Below are 26,659 nucleotides of genomic sequence, written 5' to 3'. Positions count from 1 at the left end.
CATTGAGAGCACGTATATGACATGATTTGTGACGGCTACTGAAAGTGTTCAAACCGTTTCAAAATAAAACGTTAATCTCATCACAAAGGAGGTTTATTAAAATTTCGTTAAAAAAAGTACAAATAGGTGTTGTTGATGTGTGTTTGAGTTGTTTAGCGCTCATGTTTAATACTTGGGATACAGCACTCTGTGGATCTGTCCGTCGGCTTTGTTTTGGTCTAACCACTTTCCACAAATGAAGATGGTCGTCACCCAGTTGGCAGTGTTTGTGATCTCCACACACTCCAGAAACCAGCCGGGAGACGGGCCGCTGTTGTCGTGCTCCACTTTGATCCGCAACAGTTCACCTAAATCCAGCATCTCCAGTAAGAAGCGGTCCGTGCGTCCTCTCTCAAACAGGTTTCTGAACTTCTGCTTCAGCGGTCGCTTCCCCGAGTCTCCGTTGACGCCGTAGATTGTGATGAAGACGTTGGTGTCGGTCCCCGCCTCTTTATTGTCGCCGGTGACGATGATGATTTCATATTTCACAGGAACCAGACTGCGGACTTTGCTAGCAAAACTCTCCACGGATTTGGTGCACTCAAAAGTCATGAACTGGTCTTTCTTGGCTGCCAGCGGAATGCGAGCGTCACAGGTGAAATAATATCTGTGGAGAGAGAGAGAGAACGAGCGTCTGATGTGTTCGTGATGAGATTTCACGTACGCACACGGGGAATGAAACTCACTTGTTTCCCAGCTCTTTTTCTGTTATCAGCACCTCCTGCACGTGCCAGAAAGATTCGCTCTTCACTTTCTTCTCTTTCGATATGTGACCCAAACAGATACCAACAATATCTCCCAGATTTTTAGAGGAAAACTCAAATGAATCAGTGGCACCGCTGAAACAGACACAAGTCACATGACATCAGCTTTCATATAGATTTGAGGAAACGGTTTTTACTAGGGATATCATCGATAAGGTAAATTGTCTCAATATTATGGTGGTCACATGACTGTATGAAACGATAGGTCTTTAACATAGGGAATGTTCAGCAATATAATAGATATTACCTCTGTCAAGGTCCAGCTGGTGCCGTTTTTTATTTTATAATAGTGAGTTCAAAGTCATTTGACCCATGTCATACTGTACCTCATACCTCAAAGCAACAGTTATGATTAGAGGATCAAGAAAAGAGGACAGGATATGACATGGTTCATTTGTACATCATGATTGTTTATTAAACACGTATGGCACCTTTTTCCAAGTCTTCATTTGTCTTGTAAAATACCGTACCGCAAGCACGAAGGGCGAGGTATTATCGTACCGTGAGAGTCTGATATCGTTACGTCCCTATTTTTACACACAGCTATTGTCTTTGCTTGAACGTCTTTCTGTTTAACAGTGCAAAGTCGTCGCTCTACGTACCGTAAAAATCTCTTCTTCTTTGGGTTTTCCATCATGAACTCTTTCGAACGGCCTTTTTTGCCCTCCAGCACGATCCAGGCGTTTTCTTTAGTCTCTGCGTCTTCAGAGTTGGCTGTTGCGGTTTCGATTTCATATTCTGAAAGGGTCACAGCAGAAGTTTTCAATATTCACATTCATCACTGAGGAGCTCAATGAAAAGGAGGTGATGGCGTCTTACTGATCTTGTCACTGAGATCCAGAGAGTCATTGTTGGCACATGCCAGTTCTCTCATGATCTGACCGTCGTCTTCGTTTTTGGCCAGCCATCGGTCACACGGGAAGCGGAACGTTTCATTCAGCAGCTCATCTTTCACATCGATGTATTCCAGGTGCCATCCGGGAGCAGGACCTGATGACACAAACGACACAGATCCTCAAACAAACATCAAGATTTATTGTGTCTATGTACTGTAATGATCCTTCGTACAAATTTTTGATCTTTCAAATTCAGTTTTCATTTTTTATGTGAAGCGTGAATGTTCAGCTCATTTCTTTCATTTCCATCACGGGATGTGGGATCGAATCAAACATGACAGAAGTCACGATCACTGCACAACGTTGAATGACATGATCTTATGCGTTCACCTTTATTGTCATGCCACACCCGGACCTTTGACAGCTCTCCCAGACTGAAAACATCCAGAAAGCGGAAAACATCCACCTGTTTGCGTTCAAATTTATTTCTGTTGCTGCTCTCTTTCAGCGCCAAAGTCCCTGTGTCACCGTTTTCTCCAAACACCATCAGAAACACATTCGCATCTGTCCCAGCGCCTGCAAAAAACCACACAGCACACCGACAACTCAATGAGACCAAAGAGAGAAGAAACCCAGACTTTAGTTTCTCCCACACGAGTCTAAATATATACACAACAAATCTCAAATTCAACTCTGCGCTGTGCTCTTACTGTATGTCAAGAGGTGAATGTTTTTTTTATGTCAATAATAATCATAATTATTTTCTAAAGCGCCTTTCAAAGTTGCATCTCAAAGCGCTTTACACAGAAATAAAATCATCTGAATGTATTTTCAGTTTGTATGGCTCATGTTTGACTTACCAGCAGCGTCACTGGTTTTGACCTGAATGGTGTATGTGGTGTTCTCCACCATCTCTTCATCATCCACCACAGCGGGGAGCTCACACACTTTGGTCCTCTTGGGTCCTTTGGTTTTGGAGAGCCAGTTCTCATAGGTGAACACACAAATCTCTTCTGTGCTCAAGTTCCTCATGATCATCTGAGTCACGTGACATCATAAACCAGTCTTACACTCAATGATAAACTGATCAACTGAAGTGCTGTTTCATGGGCTCAGATCCACACACTCACCTTATCGAGGAACCAATCAGGACGACTTCCTGTTCCGTCGATGCGGACACGCAGTTTCTTCAGGGGAGCGATGTCATCGATCTCTAGGTTAAACGTGTCCTCTTGTCCTCGTTCAAACCTGCACATGATCGAATGAGAGAAAACACAACACTGAGATGATAAAACGGTCAGTTCTGGTGCTTGATTCTGATTGGCTGAGCCGAGTTCTAAGCCGTTATAAAATACCCCGATTTATAACGGCTGACCACATTACAGCCTAAATATCATTTTATTTACTTTATTTTATGAAACCTTGCTATGCATATGAAGTAACCGTTTTACAGTGGGTTACAGTGCATTTTATAACAGCTAAGGCCGTGTTCAGACTCGACTTCTTTTTTGTAGCTGCTAGCGTCGGTTTTAAATTATAATCCTATGGAGTAAACCGTGTTTTCACAAAACGTCCTGAGCGCTTTTTTAAACGCCAGCACCAGCGTCTTTTTCTGCAGCTCAGGGCGTCTTTTGAGGTTGGAAAAAGTTGGGAGGAATGTGATTGGTCGAGAAGGCTCAAGCTCGAATAAAAAAATGACGGCCAAAACGCCCGTTGGAGGATAGTTTTTGTATAAATGAAAGTTAAATTTTCACTTTCAACAACTTCTGATTGCATTTCTATCGAGAAATTAGTAATGTAGTGTTTAAATATGTGATTAGTTATTGCAAAGACGCTCTCTGTTTGTAATTCAAATAGACTTCTGTTTCTCTGGGCTGCCTTCGTGCCCAGACGCTGCCTCCGAAGTCATGGCGTTCAGCTGCTATTTGTAACCAAACGCTGCCAGCATTTTTTTTTACTAAAAAAAAAAAAGAAGTCAAGTGTGAACGCGAGCTAAGGGGGTTTATAAAATGCACTGTAACCCACTGCTTCTGGGGGCTTATTGCTTTATTTGAAAGGAGTAGTTCACTTCAAAATGTGCCCCCATTCATTTTTATTCCTACTATGGAAAGTCTATGGAGCAGATTTTGAAGTGAACTACTCCTTTAACAAATGTCAGGAAATAATTTACTCAACACAGCAATGAACACAAAAACATACATTATTACATTATCACCCTGAAAACTAAAACTTTATTTTTTCTGTAAAGTCTGAGTTAATTCATGCAAATTCTCTAAATTCACATTTGAATTCTAACTGAACTGGAACTTGACAGTCATTCTCAATGAAATTCTACATGTATATAAAGCAAACTGTCAATATGTTGCTCTAAGTGAATGATGATGGCTGATGACCACCACCCCGTTTGTGTGGGACACCATTTAAAAGTAGCCCAAAACTGTGATATATTAGAACGGAATGAAAACATTTTGATATCATTTTTTAGCTTATAAAAATAATGTGTTATTTAGTCCATTCCAACTACATCATAATTAAGGCATGGATAAAATGTTATATAACATAAAACCATTTTATTGGCGATTTCAATTTAAGGTTCACTGTCTCTTTAAATTTTGAGCACAGATCAGATGCGGAGTTATCATGTTGTACACTAAACTAAAGGAATAAAGAACAAACAAATAATGAAAACGAGTTTCTCTTTTAAAATGTATTATTGTTAAATAATGCATTTCATGATTTTTTATTTTAATACGCTAAGCACAACCTATAGGCTAAACACAGTTTCAAGGCCACACAGTTTACGATGTTTTAGTGAGTTTTTATCTGGCAAGTTGACATGAGAGGATCGCCACCTGATCTACTGACAGACGTCACAGATGACTGAAATCACTGCCGTCTTCTCACACATTGTGTAAAAGTCAGGCTTTAGTTGTGTTTGTATGAGCTCGTTGGACACTGGTGCGCACCGGACTGCTTTGACACAGCGCTGTTAAATAGTTAAGTAAACATTGGCACAAACAAGCGTTTCTAAATGTGACAACTGAAAACCAACAGACATTCTCTCAATATGCGACGTGCGGGACAAGGGGTGAAAATACTGTGCGGTCAACGCAAAGCGGGACGGGTGGTCAAGGTCAAGTGGTACCTGTCCTCATTTTTGGAGAGAAGCATCTCCTCGCTGCTCCCGTTGGCTCCGAACACAGTTATAAAGATGTTGGTGTCAGAACCTGCGTTCTGGGTGTCACCTGTGACCACAGTCACTTCATAAATCACCTGAGAGAAAGAGATGACAACGTTCTGTCAGCGCACCTCAGAGGTTCACGTGCAGCGAGACGGGGAAAGCGTTCACACCTTTCGTATGATGCTGATGGTGGTAGCGTCGAGGATGTTGAAGACTCGTGCCGTCAGACCGTCTCCTCTGTCTTTGGCTAACCAGCACTTGCATGTGAAGTTGTACTGAATGCCTTTAGTGGGAACGGCCACAGAAAGCTCATCCACCAGCCAGCAGCTCTCTGGAGTCGCTCCATTATGACCCAACTGACAAGAGAACAACACATGATGTCAGTCGTTTTCTGCCTGTGTATGGTTTGATTTCTTTATGAATACGGTGTCACCTCAACTCTCTTGATTTCTCCCACATCTAAGCCATAACAGACGAAATGTTCCATCCCGCCGGCAGCGAAACATTTCTTGTCGTGGGGCAGATCCAGCCACAGTCGCTCGGTCTCCAGCTCGTTGAGTCCCATGACGATGACGTAAACGCGACTGGAGGTGCTGGCGTCCCGATCGTCTCCTGTGGACACTGTGAAGTGGTACGGTATCACTGCACAAAACACACACCGGACCAAACATCACGAAGATGAAGACATCAGGACATCAGATCTCACAATTCAAACATGTGAACGTACTGGGACCCTCGTTCACCACTACAGCTTTCTTCTTTTTCTTTTTCTTGTTCATGTTTCCGTCCAGACCGGCTTTAGAGTTCTGTGTGGTCTTCTTCACGTTGTTGGGGTTTCTGTCACCTTCATATCCCTAAATGATTACAGGACATGATCATATATGACGGACGTTTACATCTTTAAACATCAGTTCGACACAGAAACTGTTTGATTTGATTTGGTGAGTAAATCAAAAAAGTGCTTTTAAGTGTCGGACTTCCGTCACCTTGACAAAGAAGGTTCTCTCGATCCGCTTGTCCTCTTTCTTTTTGGAGAGCCAGCGTTCACACAGGAACATGTAAACCTCCTCCGTCTCCACGTCCACCACCTCCACCTGATCCAGATACCAGTCCGCTCCCGGCCCCGAGTTATCATGACAGATTCTGATCTTAAACACCTGACCGAGATCCACCGCCTCAATGCTGAACTTATCCACCTACACAGAAGACATCACACAACACCGAGACTCCACAACATGATGATGAAACCCACCGCACCGCACCGACTGAGGATGTGACACTTACCGCTCCTCTCTCAAACTTGTTGCTGCTGCTCTCAGATTTTCGGAGTTTGCGTTCGCCAGTGTCTCCCAGGTCCCCGTAGATGGTGAGAAACACGTTGGCATCACTTCCCGCTCCGTACATGTCGCCCGTCCTGACAGACACCTTATACGTGTGGGCTGAAGAGATCCAGCGTTACTCATCTCTACAGTAAATAATGATGATGTCGTCATGAATGAGACGAGACTCACTCTCCAGAGCGTCCTCCACCTCCATCTCGCTGTGTTTCAGTGTTCCGTCTCGCAGGAGCTTCTCAGTGATGATGTCAGAGGGCACCAGCTCTCGAACCGTCTCGCCATCATCCTCAGACCTCGCCAGCCAGCACTCGCAGGGGAAGATGGTGGTCTCTGAACCCTTATTCACAACATTCAAACATGACCAACAACACTAGGGCTATGCCATATTAAAGAACAATGCGATGTGCGATAGCATGCTAAATAATGCGATGTTCGATATTTCTTTTGTAAAATCAATTTCAATTGTTTTAAAAGATAGTGAAAAACAATATGTAACCAATAGGGCTGCACCATATTAAAGAAAAATGTGATATACCATCATTCGCTAAATAATGCTATGTGCGATAGATTTATGGTTCAAGTTTGTAAAATATATACTGTATTAAAAACTGAAAATGATATAACCAACATACATATTTGACATGATTTCTGATTATTGAACGTATTCCACACAAGTCTCTCTGCTATCTGCATCAACCTACAATTTACAGACTATAGACCACTTCACAAGATGTCAACACTGGTCCAGAAGCACTTCTGCTTGCAGTTTTATTTATACTTTTTTTAAAAATCCCACATATATAATGGGAACTTTAAGATATTCATGTAACATTTTGATTTGGTTAAAAATGTTCTGTTACTTGCATTTTGTGTAACCATTGTGTAGTGTTAAAGCTACAGTTTGTAAAAACCGCCGCTAGAGGGCGCATGATCAAAACAACAACAATGGCTTAGCTTGATGATGCTGTGAGGGAGCGTGGAATGATGGGATCTGTTGTCTTCAACTCCACCGCTGATGGCCATCAATCAGACGGGAAGGAGAAGTCATGTTAGCGGATGAGGTAAAGTTTGATAAATGTTGTGAATAATTGTGGTCCGTAACTAAGTGACTGCTCGAAACAAGCCAGTGGCTTACTAGACGTTAGACACCACTTCTGCATTTGTCCACGACTCTGTTGTCATGTGGTATCTACGTCAGTAAAGGCGTAACAAAGGGTGACACGGATATGACTGCACAGCCCCGTGTCACTGTTTAGAATGGAGATTTTCTCACGATTTACAAGTCGTTGGACACATTTGAGATATTGTAAGTACTCATCTGAACAAAATATATAACACTAGCCTAGTGGTTTTTGGATATTCTACTGCAAAATTGTTACAAACTGCACCTTTAAATAACTGAAACAGGAAGTTCTTTTGGACCAGCTTCGAATCGGCGTTGTTTACATCATCCAAAGTGGTCTATACGTAACTTTTTGCATTTTTTTAATAAATCAATTATTGCAAAATATTAAGATATGCATATCTGCGATATTTTGATCATTTCGATATATTGCGCAGCCCAAACTAACACACCTCAGACCTTTAATAGAGGTGATGTGAACATCATGTGAAAATCATCTGGAAAAGACAACAGACTTTCTAAACTTGCATTTAAATGATCATCAAATTGATCTTGAAATTGTTTGACTTATTTTCATTCAATTTAAACTAGTTGTGTTTGTTTGTGCTTTATAAATCAATAAATGAAAATGTCTGTGATACGTCTGATAGTTCTGAGCTCACTTTGAAAGGATTTCTGCATTGATGTCTGTATGATTTCCTTTCTCACCTTTCCTTTTCTTAAAAGTCTTCTTATTTCCACTCTGTCCAGATGCCAGCCGGGGTTCGTCCCTTTGTTATCGTGTCCGATTCGAATCTTCTCCAAGACGTCTCCTACATCTTCCAGCTCCAAAGAAACACAAGAGTCAGACCGGAGAGCTCAGCGTCATCTCCAGAATGATGCTTCTGGACTCTCACCTCCACGATGAACATGTCCTCCGCTTCTCGCTCAAAGTACATGCGGCGCTCTCTCTTGTTGACGCACAGATACTTCTGTTGAGTACACAGACCCTTCTCACCGTACAGAACGATGAAGACGTCCGCGTCCGTCCCCGCCGCAAACACGTCGCTGGTGAAGGTTTTTATCTCGTACGGAACGACTGAGAGATAAGAGAGACGTGTTCAGATAAACACACATGAGTGAGAGATGTCAGGTGAGCGCCTTCTGTCTCTTACACGGGGTGTAAAGTTCAGTCTGCAGGTCTGCGGGATACAGATCTCGGATGATCGCTCCATCATCTTCTCCACAGTCGAGCCAGCGGCCGCACGGAAAGCGAAGCCTCTGTCCCTGTGAAGGAGCGTCGATTTCCACCCAGTCCAGAAACCAGCCGGATGATCCACCTGTACACACACACACACACACACACACACACGAACATCGTGAGTCATGAAGATGTGGATCTACAGCTGAAGTTCGGACTCCAGCCAGGACACTCAACACCACCACACGCCTCACTGACTGTCAGCAAGCAGCTTTCAGATGCACTCGACTGAATCCTGTCAGAACAAAACCCTCTTCAGTTCCACCTGTCAATCACAAATCACACACACACCTGTGTTATCATGTCCGATTCTCAACTTCTGAAGATCTCCCAGATCCACAGCCTCCACCGTAAACTCATCGATCATTCCCTTCTCAAACTTATTCTTGTGAGATTTAGAAGCTTTCAGGTTGATGATTCCTGTGGAGATGAAGAGGAGTGTGAAGAAGAGCACACGCGTGTGTGTGTTTCAGATGTCTCAGACATGTGTGTGTGTGTGTGTGTGTGTCTGTCTGTCTGTGCTTGTATACATGGTTTATGAGGACACAAATCTGTGTAATGACATCTGTATAACAACGTAAACATGGTTTACGGGGACACTTCCTGTGTCCTTGTAAACTAAAATGCTTAAAAAACATACTAAATGATTATTTTTTTTAAAGAAAAAAGACAAAGGTTTTATGTGATATTAGGGTTAGGGGTAGGGCTTAGGGAATAGAATATACAGTTTGTTCGGTATAAAAATCATTACGTCTATGGAGAGTCCTCGTAAACCACATAATGCAAATATGTGTGTAAGTGTGTGTGTGTGTGTGTGTTCATGTTTGTATATCCCAGTGGGGACCTAAACCTGAATGCACACCAACTCATGTCACTGTGGGGACCAAAATTGAGGTCCTCATGGGCACAAAAGCTAATAAATTGTACAGAACGATATTTTTTACAAATCTAAAAATGCAAAAAGTGTTCTATGATCTTTAGGTTTAGGGATTGGGTTAGGGATAGGGGATAGAATATACAGTTTGTACAGTATAAAAAACATTACGCCTATGGACTGTCCCCATGGAGATAATAAACCAGACATGTGTGTGTGTGTGTGTGTGTGTGTGTGTGTTTACCCGTGTCATCGTTCTCCCCGTACAGAATGGCAAAGATATTTGAGTCAGTTCCGGCGTGTTTTTTATCTCCTGTCTTGATCCTCAGCGTGTATGTTGTGGACATGGCTACAGAACAGAAAGGATCATTGGTAAATCATACAAAGCTGTGTGTGTGTGTGTGTGTGTGTGTGTGTGTGTGTGTTTGCTGGACTCTTCATCACTCACCCTTCTGCTCCAGACCCAGCGTGGCTCCTGACTCCTCCTCATCTTCATCCTTCCTCATGAAAGCCTCATCCACAGGAACCAGCTCACGGGCGATCTGACCGTCATCTTCATCCACCGCCAGCCAGCGGTTACAGGGGAAATAATACCTGCACGAGCAACAAACCCTCACAGCAATCTGACACACAGCATGGACCTCACAGATACAAACTCACAAAAAGGGTTTATAGACAGACATGGGCGGACGGACAGATCAGAATGAAGAGAACTGACGTGGTGTCGTCTTTAGTGTCCAGGATTTCCACTCGGTCCAGGTACCAGTCCGACTGATGACTGTTGTCATGACGAATCCTCAGTTTCTTCAGAGGTCCCAGTTCCACAGCAGTGATGGTGAAAACATCCTCCTGTTAGGTAAGAGAACCGGTTTACACCAGACATCAGTCTGTAGAGAGATGATGACGGTTCATACTGACGGACATGTGACGTCATCACTTACTACTACTTGATATTGTGATGACAGGTGGTTTTAGGAAGAGGTACATTTTCGCTCTACATTGATATAAACATGAATCTATGTATAAAATTGTGTTGAATCATGTATGAGTTTCACATGAAGAGAGGAGTAAGACATCTGCGGTGACTAACACGAGCCGTCAGATCACATGACACTCACTCGTCCACGCTCAAATTTATTCAGATGATTGGACTTCTTCAGCGGCCGTTCCCCTGTGTCTCCGTTCTCACCGTAGATGTTCATGAAGACTTTGGCATCTGTGCCGGCCCCGTACATGTCTCCTGTGAAGACGCTCACTTCATACGTGATCTCTAGAGACAGAAGGAAACATTCCGCTGTGTTAACACTCCAGATACAGGATTTACATGCATTCACGTGACATGATTGACAGGCTCGGCACCCTCCAGCTCGTCGTTGTCCTCCGGCAGAAGTTCCACCACCATCTCTTTCTCCTCCTCATCAGACGCCAGCCAGCGATCGCACGGGAACACGTACGTCTGCACCACCTCCCTCATCTCCTCCTCACCGCCCTCCTCTTCATCTTCCTCTTTTTTCTTCTTCTTCTTTTTCTTCTTGTCTTCCTTCTTTTCTTTAGGAACCAAGGCCATGATCAGACGCTTGATCTCCGCCCGGTCCAGGTACCAGCCGGAGCCGACACCCGTGTCATTGTGACTGATACGAACCTTAAAGATCTTCCCCACGTCTTTGGCTTCCATCTGATGGCATGAGACCATTGATCAGGAGTCAGCGAGGTGTGTGAAACGCTGTGTGTGCATGAGATCGTGTCAAACGACGGCATTACCTTGAAAATATCTGTTGTACCTCTTTCAAAGTTGTTGGACCTGCTGCCCAGACTGAGCACTTCAGTCTTTCCTTGATCTCCGTATATCTGGATGAAAACATTGGCATTGGTGCCACCGGCCCAGACGTCTCCCGTCACAAGCGTAATCTCATAGTTTATCACTGGAGGACGATACAGACAACATATGAAAACACGCACGCACGCACACACACGTGTTTGACGTGACGTGAAAGAAAAGTCCTCACGTTGTTCCACATCCAGTATTTCACTGGGATAGATCTCCACTTCAGTTTTGCCATCAGCCTCGTCTCTGCACAGCCAGCGGTGACTGGGGAACATTTAATGTCTGCCGTGATTGGGCACCATAATCTGAACGCTGTCCAGAAACCAGCCGGCACGCATCCCTTCGTTGGTGTGACCGATCATGAGGCGACTGATCTGAAAAACAGAAAGACCTCTCTGTAGTTTCACACACGTCCCTTTACAAACGCAGCGTGCAGCACACGCACCTGGCCGATGTCACAGGTGTCCACGCTGAAAATATCAACACGTCCCGTCTCAAAGTAATTGCGCAGGTTGTTGTCGGAAACGACCAGCATCATTCTGCTGGTGTCTCCTCTCTCGCCGTATAACTTTACAAAGACTTTAGAATCTGAACTGCCTCCGCTGACATTCCCTGTCTTGACGGCGATGTGATAGCTGACGTCTGAAAAACAACAGCTTTTGCTTTCTCTCTCTCAGTATGTGATTTGATGTGATGTTGTTTTGAACATGGGACGCTCACTGTATAATCTTTGGCCGTCAGCGAATGGCACCAACTCACGGACAATCTGTCCATCATCTTCATTACGATCAAACCATCTGTACAGAGGAAGAACAACAGAAATGGGAAGATGTTTTCTTGTTTTGAGGGATGTGATGAAATGACTTTTATACGCATGTTGTGTGTTATGACAGTGACCTGTTACAGGGGAACTCTACAGCCTGCGACTCGGCCTGTCCCTCCTCTCTGATGACCACTTTATCCAGAAACCAACCACAGCCTCCACCTCTGCCGTCATGACCGATCCGGACCCGCCGCACCGTCCCGATGAACACGGCCTCCACGATGAACTCATCCGCCTGAGGAGAGAGAGAGATGTATTATTATATCCCTTTTTATTATAAATATTTTATTACTATAATTATCTTTCTTTTCATAGTTTCGCACACTTAAATTGAAGAGGAGAGAGAGAGAGAGAGAGAGAGAGGATAAGAGTCTGACACACAACACAGACACACCAGAGGTCACAGCCGCACACAAATTCTACTAACGTTGCCTTTCTCAAACTTGTTAACGTTGTTCTTGCAGTTGATTAAAGTGCGGTCGCCCGTGTCTCCGTTGACACCGATCAGACAGAGAAAAACTGAGGCGTCCGTCCCGCTGCCGCTGACAGTCCCCGTGTAGACTACGACACGGTACTTTATGACTGAAAGATCAAACAACAACAACACAATGACACTTGACATGAATAAAGATGACCAGATGGCAAAACATCTAAACACGACGCTCAAGTGTTTGTACGTGGAAGAGGTTCAGGAACCATGTCTCCCGTCGCCGGCAGCTCTCGCACGACCTCATTATCGTCTTCATTTGTGTCCAGCCAGCGCTCGCAGGGGAATTTATACATCTCTTTTGCTAATGTTTTCATGAGTGATATCTTCGGAGAGAAAGAAAATCAGCCGTCAGTACACTGACACATCTGACGCTGTGAAACGGTCATCACACGCTTGTCTTACTCGACTTAAATGCCAGCCAGCGAAGGGATTCCTCTTCTCGTGCCAGATCCTGAGTTTGGTCAGCTTCCCGATATCTGGCAATTCAATCTGTGAAACACGCCGTGTGCGTTAGAAACAAACCGATGGAAGAACGAAAGGAAAGGGATGTGATGGGAGATCTTACTATGAATTTATCCAGCTGACCCTGCTCGAAGTTATCCGTTTTGTTGTCCAGTCTCATCTCGTCCGACTTTCCCTTTTCTCCGTAAATCTGCAGTAAGATAGAAGCGTCGGTTCCCGATCCGGCCAGATCTGACGTCCATATCCAGAGGGACCAGGGATGTTCTGCGGAGCGTCTCACATTCATTCAACATCACCAACGACTACACACGTCTCAGAAATCTCTCACACATTCACAAACTCACTCTTCTGTCTCTTCTGTCTCAGAGAAACCATTTCATACAGCTCCCTCTCGATCAATCCATCACCTTCATTCTCATCCAACCATTTAGAACAGGGAAACGTCTGCTCGATTCCAGTGAACGGACAATAGATCACCACCTGACTCACGACACGACAAAACACAAACACTTTAAAACCTCGTAACGCAACACACATGCTTCATTGTGAGCTATTTCCACAAATCATGTGTACATTCATGAGAAACTATTAGACTGATGAGATTCATGTTTCAGATGTAAAATTAGTCATAGATGTCTCTATTTATTAAAACATTATCAGAATGTTTTACCACTTTAACCTCTTCTGTAATTCATTTTTGCATGTTTCAACAAACTGAGATACTTTATATAACATCTTAAAGGGACACTTCACCCAAAAATGAAAATTCTGTCATCAGTTTCTCATCTTCTAGTTGTTCCAAATGTGTATAAATGTCTTTGTTCTGATGAACACAGAGAAAGATATTTGGAAGAATGCTCATAACCAAACAGTACCATTGTTTTTTTCTACTGTGGGAGTCAATGGGGTCCGAGAACTGTTTGGTTATGAGCATTCTTCCAAATATCTTTCTCTGTGTTCATCAGAACAAAGACATTTAGACACATTTGGAACAACTCGAAGGTGAGGAAATGATGACAGAATCTTCTTTTTTTGGTGCAGTATCCCTTTAAGAGATGATGAACAGACCTTCTCACAGTACCAGCCGGGACTGACCCCTCCGTTATCATGACCGATAGTGACCCGACTGAGAGGACTGAGCAGAGCCGCGATCTCTACGTTAAAGATGTCCGTGAGACCTCGCTCAAACTTTCCTCCTTCCAGAAAGATCTTGCCGCTGTTCTTCATCCCTTTCGATCCGTGCATGATCATGTGGATTTTGGAGTTGGTTCCTGCACCTCTGTTGCTTCCGGTCACCACCTGAACGTTATACACGATACCTGCAAAACAACACACGCTCTGATTCTGGACTGTGCTTTTCATCAAGTCATTAAACACAAAAATGATTTGATATCTGTGCTCATCTATTAAAAGATGTTTAGTTCCGTCATTCACATTCAGTATGTAGACCCAAGTTCAAGTGAGGCTTCACCCAAAAATGAAAATTCTCTCATCATTTACTCACCTTCAGATTGTTCCAATCCTGTATACATTTCTTTGTTCTGCTGAACACAAAATACCTGGAAGATTGTCAAATCTCAGAGATGACCTACTTTTTGTATGCAAACCCCGGAAGCCAGTTAGCATTTTAAGACTTCCATGGCTCCAAAGTCTCCAAAGAGTTTTTTGGTAAATCGTCTGAAATAAGGTCTGTGGTAAACAAAACCCCTAAATATTTTCACGTTTTATTCTATGACATAAAGCACACCAGTTATAACCCACTTGTGATTTTTTAAACCTTTATTGTGTCTTTAAAACGGCGGTTGCTAACAAGTTGCTAAAAGTGACTACTTCCTTTGGCGGTGACGTTAGACGTCATATACGTGTCCAACAGGGGCACAAATCTCTTAAAACATAGATGCGGATTCATTCACGGAGTAATTACTTACCAGGGAACACATTTTTAATAAAGTTTGAGAAAGTTGCCTTTCGACCGAGGGATCACTGCAGCGCTAACTTCCAGGTTAGCCTACAAAAACACGTCATCTCTGAGCCTCTCCGTTGACTCCCATAGTGTTTATTTTCCCTACTATGGCAGTAAATGGTGGATGAGATCTGACATTCTTCCCAATTTCTTCCTGTGTGAAGACATTTATACAGGTTTGGAGTAAATGACGACAGAATTTTCATTTTTGGGTGAACTGTCCCTTTAAACTTGTCCACGAAACTTCACTAAAGCATTCACTAAAGTGTGTCGACTCGTGTGACAGTATTCAACATGATTGGCTTCGAGCTGATGTGACACTGAATGTTAAGAGTTTACCGGTGGGTTGACTCCCTCCAACCAGCACATCTCTCTGAATTTTCCCATCATCCTCATCGATGGCGAGCCAGCGGCCGATGGGGAACTCGTAGACGGCCTTGTTGCCCAGATCATCCACTATAACCTGAAACGAGAGCGTGGTGTGTCCGTGAGATCTGTGCGTGCATATCTGTAGGTCGTGGCTCTCGTCGGAAGGAAAACCAATCCGCTGGAGTAACGTGGTGTTTTCTTACAGCGTGGATAAAGTGACTACAGCGAGTGTGACCTCATACTTCAGTACGCTGCGATAGCCACTGTAAGCGATGACACACACACACACCCGACCCAAATCCCTCTGTGTCCGTGTGACACTCTAAAGAATCAGGAGGTTTTACCTTTTCTACGAACCAGCCGGCTGAGGAGCCTTTGTTATTGTGGCCGATGGTTATCTTCCTCACTCGGCCCAGATTAGGAGCCTCGATGGTGAACTTGTCCTCTGTTCCTCGCTCAAAGTTGTTCTTATCATTGTCCAGCCTTCTTTCTCCTTTAAGAAAGACAAACATCAGATCAGTTGATATTAACGCTCAACAAAACAAAGGTGACAGTCGGGTCTATCACAGCGACACTGTAAATGTGGTGTCATGAGGACACGTCTGGGATCACCGTAGACTCGTGTTTTTACGTCTATCATCTCTTTCATTCTTATGATGACACTTTCACGTTGTTTCCGCTGCTGAATGTGACAGACCTGTATCGCCGATTTCCCCTAAAATATTAATGAAGACGTCCGCATCTGTTCCACTGCCTTTAACATCAGCCGTGAAAACACTCACAATATATTTATTATCTGCAACAACAAAACACACACACACGATAAAAATCTAAACACAGAGCAGATGGGCAGATCATTAAAGCAGCAGCCAATCAGATTTCAGCTCACATTTGGGCATCTCCATGGGGTCCAGGCTGCCCAGCAGATCCCGAACAAACAGACTGTCACCTTCAGTTCTGCTCAACCAGTTGTTACAAGCGAAGTAAAAGCGCAAATGTGGCCTGTTCATGTCTGTGACCACGACCCGATCCAGAAACCAGCTGGCGTTCAGACCCGTGTTATCATGTTCGATCCTGAAAGAAGAAAAGTGACTGACAGCTCCGCTCGAACACCCCCAACAATCAACACCAGCTCTCAAACACTTACTTTATCAACACCATTCATATGATATATTTATATACAGAGAATTAATATGCAGGCATGAGATGTGTAACCAGTCATTTAGGTATAAGCCTTTAAAGCTGTTTAAGACCATAAGAAGCATTCAGACAAATCTCATTTTATTTCAATTATTGTTTCATGTTTGTATCATGAATGATATTTATATTAACGAATGATTTCACACAGAAAGGTTTACACGTACCTGATTTTTTTCAAAGGTCCAACGTTATGCGTTTTTATCCGGAACACGTCTGTTTTGTTTCTTTCAAATGCAGTTCGATTCCTGTGATATAAATGAATGAAAATAACATGAGCGCAAACACAGAACGACGAGCAGGATTCTGTTTCAAACTAAACATGCTGCTTACGGTGATTTATATCTAAAGTTTTAATATTCAGACAAAAATGAAAATTCTGTCATCATTTACTCGCCTTCCAGTTGTTCCAAATCTGTATAAATTAATTTGTTCTGATGAACACAGAGAAAGATATTTGGAAGAATGCTCGAAACCAAACAGATCTCGACCCCCATTGACTCCCATAGTAGGAAAAGTTACTTTATCTTTTTTTTGTTCTGTTGAACACAAAAGAAGATATTTTGAAGAATGTAGGACAGCAAACAGTTCTGGGGCACTTTTGACTACCGTTGTTTTTTTCCTACTATGGGAGTCAATGGGTGTTGAGATGTGTTTGGTTATGAGCATTATTCCAAATATCTTCCTCTGTGTTCATCAGAACAAAGACATTTATACACATTTGGAACAACTCGAAGGCGAGTAAATGATGACAGAATGTTCATTTTTGGGTGAAGTGTCCCTTTAATAATCCAGTAAATGATGAAACCATGAACTTTAACTTTTTTTACTACTGCCATTCACATCAACTATAAAGTACAGTAGATACAGTTCATGCAGTTTTTTCTACTGTTTTCAGAAAATACATGATATCCAGCAGACACTATATCATGTATTTGCTGACAGATGATAAGCACACAAATATATTCACATCATAAACTAACAGGAACATGAGAGCGAGAGAGAGAGAACGGCTCTCACTAAATCCTTGGTGTTTCGAGTCAGATCCGTGGGCGTGGCTTGTTGGTTTTGACTAAATCCGTGGTGTTTCAAGTCTTACGAAACCTTTACCCTAACCCATACCCGCGATGCCTCTCTAGTTTTGAAACGGTAGTATCGTAGTACCGTAGTTAATGTTGCATATGCGCATTAATATTTATTTGAACACTTACATCTGCCTTGTTGCGGTGTTTATCTCCAAAATGAATGTGTGTTTTGAATGTCTCGGACAAGATAATGATTCAAATTGTCGATTTGAACGAGTTGGTTAAATGATTCACTAACTCATTGGAAAATTGACGCCACCTACTGGCCGTTTTACTTCTGCATTTAAAGTAAGCCTAATATTTCCCTTTATAAAGATTGCTGTATCAATTAAATTTGTCCAACATTTGAATTAGTTCCTACGTGAAAAATGATCTAGTGTACTTTAGTATTTACTACAGTAAACTACTACAACCCATAGATACTAGTGTTTTTGAGTTTTATCATAGTAAATATTTAAGTATACTACAGTATTTATAGTATTTACAAATGATTAAATGTAAATGTATTTGCTACAATTTATCCAATTACTACAGTTAATACAACAACATATTCTAGTGCAAAGTATAATACAGTTTACTATAGTAAATACAAAATGTTTAATCTAAATCTGTGTTTTTTGTATAGATTTGAATGATATGGAACAGCATCGTGATACTACTTGGTATCGAGATACTTCAGCTGGTATAGTATCGTAAGACATGTTTATGGTACACACAACAGCGTTATCAAAACGATATGCATTTACATGGATCCGGGAAAATGAATAAAAACGATGTATTATGCATGCCAGGCCAGTGGATGGCGCTATTGCGCTGTAAAGAAACCCTACGTGCTTGCGAACGTCCGCCCAAACGGCTCTCACTAATCCTTGGTGTTTCGAGTCTGACGTCATCACGCAACAGCGCGCAACAGTGTTTTTAAGCCGATTTTAACAATCAAATGTAGTTTAGATGGTTAGAGTAAGGTTAGGGTTAGGGTGTGGGTTAGGGTAAAGGTTTCGTAAGACTTGAAACACCAAGGATTTAGTCAAAACCATAAACTTTAGCTGCGTCCGAAATCGCCTACTTCCATACTATATAGTAGGCGAAAACGAGTCTGAGTCATGAGTAGTATGTCCTAAACCTCAGTATGCAAAAAACAGTAGGCGAGAAATACCCGGATGGTCTACTGCTTCTGCCGAGATTGGTGAGTGTGGATCGGATGGACACTTCTCTATCCCATGATGCCACGGGATCTGAGCAACGGACACATTTCAAAAGTAAATCAAAAATAGATATCATAAATATAATAAAATCATAAATATAGCAGAAAACTTTAAGGCGGACGTCCGTTTTTAACGTAAGTGCCAATAAATTAATTTCTCGTGACTAAATGATGTTTTTATCGACGCTCACGTGTAGGTTGTTGTTAAACGTCATAGGTCAACGAGCATAGGGGTCACATGACCATAAAACATGGCGGACGCAGTATGTCCGACATGTATCCCTCTCATACTATATAGAACGTACTGTTTTAACGGCCGATAGGTAGGTACTTATATAAATTCAGTACGTACTGTCACAGTATGGGATTTCGGGTGCAGCATTTGTCTGATTGTATGTGTGTTTATAGTGTGCATATAAATACTATGTCAACATTTTGCAGGAGAAATGATAATGGACATGTCACGCGGCACAACCATGTACATGGAGGCCGCCATTATTGTTTGGGGAATGCTAGCGCATGCCTACAGACTGAACGCGTAACACCGCATCCTAACCAAACGCGATGCCATGAGATCCCTGCGATAAGCAATTTGTTTGTCCATACCGCGAAAAGGGGGCGGGACGCGACAATCAATCACAATACACAGCCAATCAGAACAGTTTTTCGCTGTCCACGCACCCTCTCACGCTGCAGCTGAAGAGTGCACATGCAGAGAGATGCGTCCTGTTCTCATGAGTGCAGTGACTCCTCACCGGATGCTATGCTATAATTTCAGAATCTAAACGTATGTAATCAAATGTATATAGCCTGTTCTCATCCATGTTTGGCGATTAATATTCATGAGGTGCAGAACTTACATCAAATGAGATCGTTGTGTGGGCGGAGCTGTCAGCCGCGACGTCGCGGAAATAAAAACCGTTGCGCAGCGCTGTCGCGGCTGGTTAGGACAAAACCTCTGGTTAATATGGAAAAGATACCTTTTATCGCGTGTCGCTGAGTCGCGTCGCGTTTGGTTAGGACGTGGTGTACGCATGCGTTTGACGTCATCGCTTTTGGAAAACGCCGCCTTCAGACTTTACACGGAAACGATAATGCCGTCGTTTTCAAAAACTTGCAATTTTAGACCCGCTTTTCATGTAAATGAACAGTCAAAACGCATAAAAAGTTTTCCGTTTTTAGTTCTGAGAGTTGTAAACGGCCTCTCAGAATCACACTGAGTGCATCAGACGTGATGTACAGCACATGAAGATTCCAGCCTTTCATCATGAGGACCACATGAAGACCTTCAATGACTTCTATAAACACCAGCCTCACAAACACACACACACACACACACACACACACACACATGCTCATTCAAGTATACTTTTAATCTACTTTCTTATGAACTTTCCAGAAATATACTACAACTACACATAACTGCTGGTTTACAGACTGTGTCCTTCCACCTATCAGTATATAGTCGCGACACAGATAAAAAACTAGTTCAAGTTTTTCAAAGTCAAAGTGTGTAGTCAAATAAAAGTATACTTTTACAAACTAAAATGTGGGCCATTGAGTCTAGTAGTAAATAGTGCACTGATATTAGTACTAACTACATAAAGTATCTTTACGAATCTAATTGAACCTTTCTTCAGTATATTTAATCAAATGAACACGTGTTGGTAAGGGAACGGACGTGTCCTGTCTTGTTTTTAGATCAATCGTGATCTCACTGTCACGGTTGTCAGAATCGTGTTTCTCACTCAAGAGTGGACGCTCATCAAATGAATGTCACATAGGTCCATGAAGACGGGTTCTAGAATATCATGTGCACGTTCACAATAAACAACACACAACACAACATGAGTTGATGTAGTTTTCCCTTCATCAGAGAGGACAGACACGACACAAATACCTCTTCTCTGTGCTGGAGATTCAGGGAAACAAAGAAGGACATTTCATCAGCAAACATGTGCTTTACACAACCACACTAAGATGATGGACATGTGTGGCTATAACGGGAAATGCATTCATTATTAATCAAGACACTTATAAATCAAGTTACAGGTCAGTGATCAGAGTGTCAGGTGTGTAAAAAGAGCTGGATGGACTCACTTGCTGGCCAGATGAAGTTTGGGAGTGATGCCGTAATCTCCCAAGAGTGTGATGAAGACATTGGCATCCGTTCCCGCACCGCCGACATCTCCTGTGATGGTGACCACCTCATAAACTGTGAGCATGGGTGACAAAGCCGCCGTCATTTCATTGAACACAGAGAGAGATCTCATCTCCTGCATTATTTAACAGACTATTCCATAGCAGATGACATATGACCAGATCACATGAGGTGTGTTTAAAGTGTGTGTCAAGAGACCTTGAGGAATTTAACTACAGTCTGGTGGGTTTCGTTACAATATATATTTTGCAATAAAAAAGTTTATTACAATATAAATGATTTAGAAACAGTAACTGGTCTCATAATTATTTTTAAATGACTCTTGCTGAATGATCTGCCGAGTGTTGTTTTTCCTAAATGACCAACTTCATTCCAAAGCATGCATGAATTACACAAACTGAGATTTGAGTTTGGAAGGTGAACTTTTATGTTATTCTCAGTTTGTGACAGTTAAAGGGCCAGTTCACCCAAAAATGAAAACCCTGTCATCATTTCCTCACCCTCAGATTGTTACAAACCTGTAAAAGATTCTTTGTCCGGCTGAACACAATAAGGGAAGATATTTGTAAGAATGTCAGCAAGCAAACAGATCTCATCCCCCATTTACTGCCATAGTAGAGAAAATCAATCTTATGTGAGTCAATGGGGGATGAGATCTGTTTGGTTACTGACATTCTTACAAATATCTTCCCTTGTGTTCAGCCGTACAAAGAATCTTTTACAGGTTTGTAACAATCTGAGGGTGAGGAAATGTTTTCGGGTGAACTGGCCCTTTAACATGTTAAGGCGCATCTGGAGGATGTTTGGGTTGAAAATGTTTAAAGAGAGATGTTTCGTGAAGAAGGTGTTTTACCTTTTTTCTTGTGGTACTCATCTTCATAGTTCTCCACTTTATCAGGCTCGTAGTTTCTCAGCTCGCTCTCATAAATCTCCACATAATCCACAGTTTTGGATTTCTTCTTCTTCTTGCCTTTGTCTTTCTTCCCCCCATCATCACTGTCAGCGGTTCCCTTCTTAGACTTCTTCTTCTTCTTTTGAGAGTCATCATCATCTTCCTCTTCTTCTGATTCTTCTTTTTTCTTTTTCTTCTTGCCCTCCTCTTTGGATTTCTTGTCTTTTGAACCCATGTCTCTCTCTCTCTCTCTCTCTCTCTCCTTCTCCTGCTGTTTATTTCATCTTCACCTCATCATCATCAACGTCACCTTGATTCTTTTTCTTGGCTCGTGAGATTGTCGTCGTCGCATCAGCCGCTGGTTTCGTGTCCTCCTCGTGTTTCGGTTCTTCTGTTTGCTGATCTTACCTGTCTTACCTGTCCAGCTCGACTTTGATTTCTCCTCGGTTTCCGGTGACCGCTCATCTTTAATTTATTGATTTACTACAGTGTAACTTTAACTGTTGACTGTGTGTGTCCGGGTGAAAGAAGACGACGGTGACCTGTGATGCTCGGTACACCTGCCAGGTTCCTCTCGCCTGCGGCCGAGACGTGTGCGGTCACGTGACCGCATCAAAACCATATTTTATAAACTCACGAGCTCATTCCTGCTCTGGTACATCTTAAAGTACTGTCAAACGGTGTTTATAAAAACATTCTTTTTCCTTTCATGATACTTTCGCTGAGACGGATACAGTCGCCAAACTGCTGTGTTGGATTGACAGTTAACGTTACACTTGTCATTTTAAAACAAACTAATGACTGATTTCTATTGTTTCATCGAACAGTTTTACAGTGATACAAAACAAGTATTTCATAGCAGAAGGGCGGTAAACACGACGTTTGTTCTAACAGTTTTTGGTTCCCAGAACGTTATTTTCTAAGGTTCGTTTTTGGTTCTCCAGGAAAGTTTTCTTTTTACGGAAATAGAACGTTAGTTTCTGGTTCCCGTGACGTTCTGGGAACCAAAAACTAACGTTAAGGGGACGTTTTTGCTGGGTTACTTCTTCGTGATACTGATATTGACAACCAATATCATTTATATGTTTAAAATGTTGATTCATTTTCTAAAGTTCAATTTCACACATCACTTCACGTGACCTGTTTGCTGCGCATTGAAACACGCGCGTGCCGTTCAACTTTAATCCATAGAAAGGCCTCAGTTTATCAACAACAACGAAACAACGTACAATAGAATCTAATAGATTTACAACAGCAACACGTATTCATCGCCAGACGATGGAGACATAACTTTATTTATGTAGCTCAGCTGGTTTATTTTCATATATCTAGAACAGAGCAGTTTAGGTGAGGAGTTTTCCATGAGATCATGACAGCAAAACACATCAAATGAATTGAAATGAATCAAATGAATGCAAATAAATGAAGGAGAAGAGCCTTTGCTGTTCTAGAGACATTTTTCCACGGATGACACTGTTTGTTTACTGAATTACTGAATCATAGATAATACTTTACAAACAAACACTGGAGCATTAATGAGGACATTATGGAAAATTCACACTAATTTAAGTTGATGCAACAGAAAATAGCTTTTAATGCATTCTTTTAATATTTGGAATGTACAGAACATTTAGGCTATGAACGGCCATAAAAACGTTTGGATGCAATAGGGCAGTTAAAGGCTTTTGTTCAAATAAAAATACACGACAAGAATCCCTCATTAAAAGATAACTTTGTTTATTTTCATTTCTATTGAAAGATCACCTTTAATCATGTTTGTTTTTCACACATTCTTCATGGCATCAGAAACTTGAGCTTAAAGGGGCATTTATCAAAATTTCAATATTTAAACTTTTGTTTTTGAAATACTGTACTATTATATTGTTTTTGTACTTGTTTGCACATAATATCGTAAGTTTTTTAACGCATGGAAATGAGGTCGACATGATGTCATCTTTGCTTTGATCTGACTGATGTAAACAAAGATTAGTGTTGTAATTGACCTCAGTTTCATGGGAACAGTTTGAATGTCACGGGTTTGTTTTTAAACAGTATGCTGATCATTGAGAATGTTTCTGAAATGTCATGAAGGTTGTCAGATCTGCTCAGTCTCACTCTCTCACAGTTCTTTTCTGGCCCCAAGAGACCCTTTAACTCATTTCCATGAAAACTGATATTCAGTCAAAACAACACGTAACCTGTCTGAATTTACATCATAAAGAACTCCTTTCACTCAAGTTGAATGATTCTGTCAGTTTCTCTCTGTATGTACATATAGTTGTTCCTTCATGAAGTTTGTTCAGACATTTATGCAGAGCATCATTAAATGCATCATGAAACATGCTGCCTGTGATTCTGGGGGAAATCCTTTACAAAAACATTGAATCTAGGTTATTTCCTCTAGCGTCGTGTTGATCTTGACCAAAACAAACATGCAGTTAGAGATGTTTTCAGCATTCTATAAACCATACCTGACTGATCCAACAAACCCTTAACGGTTAGAGAAGCACTATTTCACTCAAATAAAAAACAGGTTCTTTAGTGATCATGAACTTTATCTGTAATGACAGACACAGCTTGAGTTGACATGTTACACAAGATCAAAGTGCACGAGAGAGAAAAGATGTTAAATACTCTTCTCTTGAAAACACTCACTGGTTAGAGTCCTTTGTAAGGCTTGTTCTGTGCATTCAGAGTTTGTCTCCTTCTTCAAACCACTCTGAGAAGAGACTTCAGATGATTGACAGGTGTCCAGATCTCTCTCAGGTAAATACAGTCCCGTCTGCGACATACTCGTGACGTCTCTAAGTTCCTGAGGCGCGTCAGATGGCGAATCTCTGGAGGACAACTGCCGTCCGTCTCTGCACTGGAAGCCGCTTTGACTCTGTTGAGAACCCATCTTGCAGAAAAGACACTTGATGTTCTGGATCACCTTCGAGAGAAGCGCTTTTTGCAGCAGAATATAGATCCAAGGATCCAGAATGGGGTTGGTTGAGGCGAACCGGATGGCCAATAGATCTGGATTTTTCTCCAGCCGTTTCTCCACCTCCGTCTTATAAATCTGGTTGAGAAACACTTGGACCTGCAGAATAAACGAAAGTGCATTTGACAAATGACTTACATAGCACAGTGGATTCAAAACCACGGAAAAACACGTTTGAGAACATTCTGGAGAACACACAGATCCAGACGTATTTCTCCAACACTAAACCCATGACTTTATCATCATCATCATCATTCCCTGTGGCTGTGGCTCATTCAAATCCACTGAACAATGCAGAAAAGTCCTGGGAAATCACTGGGATGAATGTGAATGTTCCGTTCGTGGGAAGAAATTTCCTGTGCAGATAAGAAGCTTTGGCAATCATCTTGGCAGCAGAACTCGAGATAAAGTACAAACACAAAACACATCCGAGGAACTTACGACGAGAGGAATGGAACAAATGAGCACCACAGCCGAGGTGGCGATGAGCAGAATCACCATCTGCACCTCAGCACCAGCGAGACGACCGAAGTTTGGGTTCCTGCCGGGATCAGACGCGTCGGCACCGAGAGAAGTGCGTCTGACGAACCGCCGGTGCATCCGGATCAGAGCGCAACACACCAGAACGTTACAGACCACCGTCACCGTCACCGTCACCAGAACCGAACTGAAGCCAGTGTACATGTAAGAGAAAGCCACGTGTGCGCTGACATTAGTCCTCCAGTCGATGAAGCACCAGGTCTGCGGGTACTGCATCTTCACCTCTCCAAAACCGACACCCGGCAGTGCGCAAAAGAGCGCGTCCGATGCGTAAATGGCCACGAGCGCGACGCCCGCGAGTCTCTTGTCCGCGTAATCGTTGTAGTAATACGTGGGATTGATGGCGATGTATCTCTCGATCGACATGGCACATATGATGCTCAGTCCGGCTAGAGAAAAGAAGAGCAGCACGAAGCCGAAGTACTGACAAAGCGGCTCTCCGTCGGGCCACGCGCCCTTCACGTACGTGGCGATGGTCACCGGGCTCGCGAGGACGGTCCCCAACAGATCGGTGACCGCCAGCCCGCACACCAACGTGTAGAAGGTGGTCTCCTTCTGCTCCCTGCGCGACTTACAGAGCACGACGATGGCGATCAGGTTACTGATGACCCCAAAAATGAACATGATGGCGGGGATGGTGGGCTCCATCCGTCTCAAAACTGCACTGCTGCTGTTCATGCTGATGTGAACTCTGAGCGAACTCTCATTGTGTTATTCGTGACAGAAGAAATCTGACTTTATTCGCTCTTATCGAACCCTTTCGGGTGTGATCTGCCCCGCCTGCAGCTCACATCAGATGGGCTGAGATATGTCCCACAGTAACCATGGTAACCAGAGTTTCCGCCCAAACTCCAGTTTTGTTACCACTTCAAAAGTGCACTCGTATAATACCCTGCACCTTAAGTTTGTCTTTAACGGTTTTCTGGACTGATTTAGTTTTAGTAAGAAGTGCACAACACACGGAAACATAAGATGCATCCAAACAAAGAACAAAACCTCTCTGCAGAACAATGAACACACACATTGTTGCTGCCTTTAATCGGGTATTTCAGTGTGGTCACGTGGACTGTACAAATCATTTTAGCTTATAGAGACGCGTGTGACCTGCGTGACACCAAATAATAAGAGCTCTGTTTAATCCCCATCTGAAGATCTGACCGGTGACTCGGTGATCAGAATCAGAGCATCTGCTCACACGTCTGTGTGCCTACGAGACGAATGGAATCCAGTGTTTTTAAGGGAAGGTGGACGTTGAAGGTCTCATACACCAG

General features: G+C 42.6%; 2 protein-coding genes across 2 annotated transcripts; both read right to left on the bottom strand.

Annotated features, from left to right (window-relative positions):
- Positions 1-113: 113 nt before the first annotated feature.
- On the bottom strand, positions 114-19,993 carry loxhd1b (lipoxygenase homology PLAT domains 1b). Its single transcript, XM_057356620.1, is given in 40 exon segments — positions 114-646; positions 726-878; positions 1,406-1,541; positions 1,623-1,793; positions 2,030-2,215; positions 2,500-2,677; positions 2,770-2,887; positions 4,785-4,912; positions 4,991-5,176; positions 5,254-5,462; positions 5,548-5,674; positions 5,807-6,016; positions 6,105-6,259; positions 6,332-6,494; positions 7,989-8,105; positions 8,177-8,358; positions 8,435-8,599; positions 8,812-8,940; positions 9,639-9,743; positions 9,843-9,988; positions 10,113-10,243; positions 10,513-10,664; positions 10,754-11,069; positions 11,156-11,316; positions 11,401-11,593; positions 11,665-11,861; positions 11,940-12,016; positions 12,117-12,277; positions 12,470-12,624; positions 12,720-12,855; positions 12,935-13,021; positions 13,098-13,258; positions 13,339-13,474; positions 14,063-14,313; positions 15,297-15,420; positions 15,671-15,819; positions 16,024-16,122; positions 16,216-16,400; positions 16,691-16,771; positions 19,673-19,993. Coding segments are annotated over 40 exon segments (6,573 nt in total). The 5' UTR covers positions 19,849-19,993; the 3' UTR covers positions 114-165.
- A 3,640-nt stretch (positions 19,994-23,633) lies between these two features.
- On the bottom strand, positions 23,634-26,066 carry ptger4a (prostaglandin E receptor 4 (subtype EP4) a). The gene is made up of 2 exons (XM_057357011.1): positions 25,290-26,066; positions 23,634-24,947 (listed from the first exon to the last, which is right to left on the bottom strand). Exons 1-2 carry the CDS (start codon positions 26,064-26,066, stop codon positions 24,492-24,494), a joined length of 1,233 nt encoding a protein of 410 aa, XP_057212994.1. The 3' UTR covers positions 23,634-24,491.
- Between the last annotated feature and the right edge of the window lie 593 nt (positions 26,067-26,659).

The sequence above is a fragment of the Triplophysa rosa genome, linkage group LG17 (genome assembly GCF_024868665.1).
Source record: "Triplophysa rosa linkage group LG17, Trosa_1v2, whole genome shotgun sequence".
Taxonomy (NCBI): domain Eukaryota; kingdom Metazoa; phylum Chordata; class Actinopteri; order Cypriniformes; family Nemacheilidae; genus Triplophysa; species Triplophysa rosa.
The sequence above is the reverse complement of the archived record's forward strand: the minus strand, read 5'-3'. Positions and strand labels throughout refer to the sequence as shown.